This window comes from Dendrobium catenatum, unplaced genomic scaffold (assembly GCF_001605985.2).
Source record: "Dendrobium catenatum unplaced genomic scaffold, ASM160598v2 fragScaff_scaffold_1391, whole genome shotgun sequence".
NCBI lineage: Eukaryota > Viridiplantae > Streptophyta > Magnoliopsida > Asparagales > Orchidaceae > Dendrobium > Dendrobium catenatum.
Window position 1 is genome coordinate 804,529 of NW_021319853.1, and position 6,559 is coordinate 811,087.

Sequence of the window (6,559 nt, forward strand, 5' to 3'; positions counted from 1 at the left end):
TTTTGCATTTACTTATTTTTATTATTTTCTTTGTTTGAAGATTTTTTAAATTAGGGCATTCATTTTTCTTATATCTGAGTTTCCTACACTCCAATCAAATAATATCAGAAGAAATCTTAACATTATTACCATTTTTACCTTTATTTAACTTTTGTCGATATTGATGCTTGGGCATTAGTAGTTTTTCAAATTTGCTTGTTATTAAGGCTATCTCCTTACTCTCATTATCTACTAAGTCATTCATATCATTCTCTTCAACTTTTAATATTATTGTTTTGCATACATCAAATATGTTTGACCCAAACTTTGCTCGTAGGCAATGAGTGAGCTAATCAAATTATCAATAGAATACTCATTCAAAATTTTTAATTCATAAATAATAATGACTTTGACATCAAACTTATTAAATAGATAATGTAGAATTTTATTAACTTTTTAAAGTTTAATAGTTTTTTACCCAAGGCGTGTAATGATGTTAATATTTGGGTAAATCTAATATCCATATCTAAAATAGTCTCATAAGGTTTCATGCAAAATAGTTCATAATCATGTTTTAGAATATTCAATCTGGATTGCTTAACTTCACTAGTACCTTTATATGTAGTATGTAATTTATCTCAAATTTTTTTGCTAGCAGTGCGTGTGGATACTAACATATAATTTTCAGAATTACAAAAAAAAAGTTTAAATATTTAACATTCAACTAAGCTCTAATTTGTTCTACTCTAATCCATTCAACAAAACAAAAATCAGTTTTGACTCCATCTATAATACGTGATGGTACAAAATAATCAGTTTGAATCATATGCCTTATTCGATAATCAATTGATTGCAAAAAAAATAGACATGAGAACTTTTTAAAAATAAAAAATTATTTTCAAATAAAGGTGATCACGTATTGAATATCCTTTCACAATATTATGATTTCCAAATTTAGCCATTGATATTTTTTCAAAAGTTTTATAAAACTTAATTTATGAATTCTACTCTAATACTACTTGAAAGTTCTTGAGAGGTGCTAAACTTTAAATTACTAGTCCTGAGGCCAATAAAAAGGGGGTGTGAATTGAATATTTAAAAATTCTTTAATGATGAAGAAAAAGCTTTTTATAATTTGATACGAAAGTGACTTGTATTAATAATAAAAAAAATGAATCAACGTTTTCATCCATGGCAAGGAAAATAAATATAGAAATAATTAAGGAAAGAACATACCATATTTATAGTGGTTCGGTCCAACCTGACCTATGTTCACTCCCCGGAAGCATCCTCTAAGTATTATACTAAACCTTTAGTGACTCTCTTTTAGCCTCCACAGTTAGGCGGAAAAGCTCTTATAAAATCACTTCCACCTTCCCCGGTACGATGAACTAGCTGGGTCCTTTGAGACCAAAGATATTCTTCTTCCCAAAACTTTCCTCAAGATGAACCTTGAATCCGATGATATTAAGGTGCAAGCTTGTCAGAGCAACCATGTGAAATCCCTACCACACTCCCTTGAAATCCCCTCTAAGGATCTTCTACTTCTCAAACTCCACTCTTTCCTTTCTCCCTTTCAAGTTCTCTCTTCAAGTTTTCTCTAGAAGAATGACGACACAATGACTGCCAATGATACTTACTAAGTGCCTTGAAAAAGCTTAAATAAAGGGATTTAAAACCTTAAAAATTTAATTTTACCGACAAAGATCGTCCAACACAATCATAGGATCATCCCAAATGATGTACAAAATTTGACTTTGTAGTCCTGGTCGATCTCCGGATAGTCCAGTGCGATCAGTTCAAATTTGTATAGATCGTCCAGTACGATATTAAGATCATCTGGGATGATTAGTTCAATCGAAATATAGTTTGTCCATGATGAAATATGGGACAACCAAAATTCTTTTATGTTGATTATACAATACGATCCATATCGTACAGTATGATCCAGATCATATAGTACGATCAGAATATTAAAATTAAATAAATTTGATTGACTAATCACATGATTAATTTAAGCATAATTTTTATAGATTGTCTTATGCGATATACATCATCCTAGACGATTAGAACAAAATATGAAATTCAAAATCTTGCCTAAATTATGATTGGAAGTTATTTTTTATAAGCATAACTGATCGTCCTAGATGTTTTAAATAGTCCAGTATGATTAGCTAGATGAGTTGATCATACAATATGATATAAATTGTATAGTACGATTAGTTCAAAAATTAAACTTCTAGTTTTGACTTAATCTTACTCCTCCTGAGTGTTTGTGTACATGGTCACCAAGCTAACATACATCTTTATAAGACTTGACTCAAGAAATAAAAAAATATATTAATGAATATTACAAAAATTCTTACATCATAACCTATTCTATCCAATCTTGAGCCTTGAATCTTCGTTGGATAGTGCATGCCATTCACGAAACGTTAGTACACACAAATAAATATATATTGTAAATACAATTAGACATAAGGATGTTAGCCACAATATTTGTTATTATCAAAAATATAAACTCATGAGTTCGAGTTGTAACATCTACATCACGCTAGGATGAAATTGAACCTACTCCATGTCATGCCCTAGGGTCAAATGAAAGATTTAAAATTTTATCCTAATTATCTCATCATCAATACACCACATACCCGATCTAACTAAATATCTTAACATAAAATAAATAAAATAAAAAATCCCTTCATATTTTATTTTTTACATTCATTTTAAAAAAATTATATAAAAATAATTCAATGCATTTTTCTAAAAATAAAAATAAAAATTAATGGATTAACAAAAATACCTTTTAGCTGACCTCTTCTATGACTTTATCAACTTCTACTCAGACGAACCTTTCCCTCTTCCTAAAATAATAAGTAATTTACAGAGTGAGCCACTACTTGCTTGGTAAAATCCTATCAAAGAAATCAAAGTCCACATTTGTATTTATATGAGTAAAAGATTTTACAAATTACTCTGTTAACATTTATTGGTTTGATAGAGAATAACTTTAATATTCATGAAACATTAATATATATATATATTCAATGCCACAACTCGATCTCACCTCTACAATGATGTTGCACACAATTAGAATATTCTAGATCCTCCCAAATTATCAAACTAAAGAGCCTAGCTCAACGGCAGTGATTCTCATCTTCATTTTGCTCCCTTAAATCTCCTAACCAAATAGGAAGAACAATGCCATAACGTCATAGAGCTTTCCCCTTCCCTCTCTAATCCTATTTGAGGTTAATTTGACTCTGCAAAACTTATAAGTAATAACTAAATCAAGATTACATACAAATTCATATAAGATCAAGTTAATTACTTAGGTTTAGAAACAACATATGTTACACTTCTTTAGCATTTATGCATGAAATACATTATCAAAGTTGACATATGATTTGATAGTAATAGTTTGTAAACAAACTACTCAACTCTTTCAATAATTTCAAAATGGTCCAATATATCTTGGACTTAACATGACACAAAAATGCCATACGATTATACCGCAACTCAAACTTTATAAAATTTTTTCATATAATTTATGCTTCTTTAGAGTCTACAAATTCAACCTTAAATACTTTACATGATTATCCTCAATTCTCGAATACATTAAAATGTCATCATTGAATGCAATAATAAATATATTTTAATAATCTTTAATATCGTGTTCATCATATACACGAATATTACTAGTGCATCCATTACTCCAAATGGTATTTCCAAAAATTCATACTACTAGGGGTGTCAAAATCTGACTCGACCTGGACCCTGCCTGAAAAATTTGGAGTTTAGGTCAAATAGTTTGCCATATGGGTCGGGTTTGAGTTTGAGATTTTGACCCGTTTCTAAAATTGGCTCAAGTTTAATTGGGTCTATCCGACAATTCGAAATCAATCAGTGTTGACCCAGAAAGGGAAAAAAAACTATCTTGCGACACACCTTGTGCTCACCTCAGACGCTCGCCAGTCGGCCTCACCTCAAACAGTCACAGCCTCTCCTCACATCCAAAGTCCAAACCTGCACCACTATGGCACTCTCACAATATTGTCTCACTTCCATTATCTAGTCTCAGGTCTCTACTGTCTCACCTCGTGTGGTCGCATCCAGATCCAAAGGTCCTAGAGGGCACAACCCCTAGTGGTCATGCCTCGCATCCAACATTCTGGCTCGGTTGCAGCAATCAGCACATCATGAATGCATGATCCGACACCATAGTGAAGAAACCACATCTGGGTTCACAGGTTGGGTGGGGTAAACTCGGTAACCTGTTCTCGGGTCCAGGTTGAATTCTTGACCTATTTGTAAAATTGGGTCAGGCTAGGGTCGACCCGTTTAAACTCATGGTCAATTCAGGTTGGACTTGAACCTGACCCATCGACCGTTTTGACACTCCTACATACTTCCCTTCTTCATCACGTCTTTAGGTTCATCCTTAATTGATGATAATTCGACCTCAGTGCGATCTTTTAAAGTATTGATGCACCTTTTAACTGATCAAATAAATCATTAATTTTGGAAAATAAAACTTATTCTCAATGGTCAACTTATTCATTTCTTTATAAACAATACACATATTCATCAATCTATCCATCTTCTTTACAAATAAGTTAGAATCACCCCACGAAGATGCACTTTGTTTTATGACACCAATTCCTATATTTGGACCTTCAATTCTTGGAACTCTTTTGATACAATTCTCTAGGGTGCTTTGGCAATTGGGGATGTACTAGATATTACTTCAATATAAAACTCTACCTCACTTTATGAAGGCAGACTCACTCTCCTCAAGAAATACATCAGGAAACTCTCCCACCACTGGGACATTCTTAATACTTCTAACAAATTACCCAAATCCTTTACATACGCCATAAATATAAAAGTTCTCTTTCTCCATAACTTATCAACTTGCATTATAAATATCAAATAAGGAAATACACCTATGGTATCTTGAAAATAAAATTTTTCTCCTTTATTATATAGCACCACTCTCATCTTTCTACAATCTATTTGGGCTCTGTATGATCTTAGCCAATCCATTCACACAATGAAGTCAAATTCTTTCAAAGGTAATACAATCAATTCTAATTCTAACTTAATATTTAAAATCTTAATTTCACATTTACAAATTTGACTAGCAACCAAATAACCCCCCCATAGGCAACAAACTAGATGAATTAGGTAATAACAAATCATGAACTAAACCTAAACTATTCATAACACGCCTAGATAAAAATAAGCGACTTTCGCTAGAGTCAAATAAAATATGATATGACATCATAGGAATTAAAGTCGTACATGTCACTATGTTCGGTGCATCCTTGGCCTTGTACTAGGTCAAGTTATAAACTCTAGGGTGTATTGGTGTGACACTGACAACAACTGCACTAGTGTGATACCCCTGAAATATAAATTGAAAGAATTATTTTTTAATCTTTTAATATTTGATAATTAGATCTATCTAATTTTATCACTATAAATACTAGTAGAAATAAAACTATTAATATGAGTTTGTGATTTGGACTTATAATGACCCTTTAAAAAAATCAATTTATTGAATTAGAATGAGTTTTTAGAATTGAATTCCCTCGATCGCACTCCTTCGGATGACCTCCAACAATCTACCACCAGTCTTGATTGACGATCCTTCATAAGCATCTCTTGATGGAGCTGTCATCTACTGCCCTTGGCTTCCTTTTGCTTCAGGCTATGAACATTGATATCATTATGCTCCACATGACAATTATGTTCACAAACTTAGATATTATTTTATCGATTATTGCATACCACGAGACAATATTGACCATTGTTATGCCTTATTCTTAGAAGCATTAGCTATGAGGCTATGCATGAAACTTTTATCCATACAAGTAGAAAAATAACTCGATGCGGCCACTTCCATAGCTCTCCACAGTGGACAACATGCACCACCACAAATATGGTGGCCGCGACAACCTCTCTCTTCTACTCAGCCTTTAAGTTTGTTGTCTCTGCCTCCGTCGACGGCGTCGCCGCCGCCACCACAACTGCCACCAACGTTGCCACCGCCAGTGCTTCCACCATCACAACCGCCTTCGCCTCCATCGTGTTGGCCATTGCCATCACTTCCATCATCACTGCTGACGTTGCTGCCTCCTCCATTGCCAGGCCAATCACCACCACTTCCTTCATTACCGCCTTCACCACCTCCATCACCCCCACTGTCATCAGCTATGTGGTAGCTAGAACCTGAGTTTGACCTGCTATTCTCCTTCAAGAAACTTGCGAAGGAAAGGCAAAAGCTAATGCTGAGGAGAACTAACAATGCAAGAGCCTTGAACTTAAAGCTAGTAGCCATTAATTGTGGCTTATGGAACAGTGGGTGAGAAGCTCTGGTTGCCGAGTGATTGCAATTTATAACAAAGGGCTTGCACTGCATTGCAAGTTTATTATTTTCAATTGAGAATGATAACTGGAATGAGAAGGAAACAATGTCCTTCAAATTTGTTTAACGTAAAACTCTGTCAAACAACACGGCGACCATTCTCCTTATCCCATTCAGATTTTTATTCATATTTTTTTACATAATAGAAAT

At 33.4% G+C, this 6,559-nt stretch overlaps 1 protein-coding gene across 1 annotated transcript; it reads right to left on the reverse strand.

Annotated features, from left to right (window-relative positions):
• Nucleotides 1–5,953: 5,953 nt before the first annotated feature.
• LOC110103774 (spore wall protein 1-like) lies at nucleotides 5,954–6,322 on the reverse strand. The gene has a single exon (XM_020832602.1). It carries the CDS (start codon nucleotides 6,320–6,322, stop codon nucleotides 5,954–5,956), a length of 369 nt encoding a protein of 122 aa, XP_020688261.1.
• Between the last annotated feature and the right edge of the window lie 237 nt (nucleotides 6,323–6,559).

Coding starts and splice junctions, on each gene's coding strand:
- LOC110103774 (XM_020832602.1), bottom strand. CDS start 6,322: ATGGCTACTAGCTTTAAGTTCAAGGCTCTTGCATTGTTAGTTCTCCTC.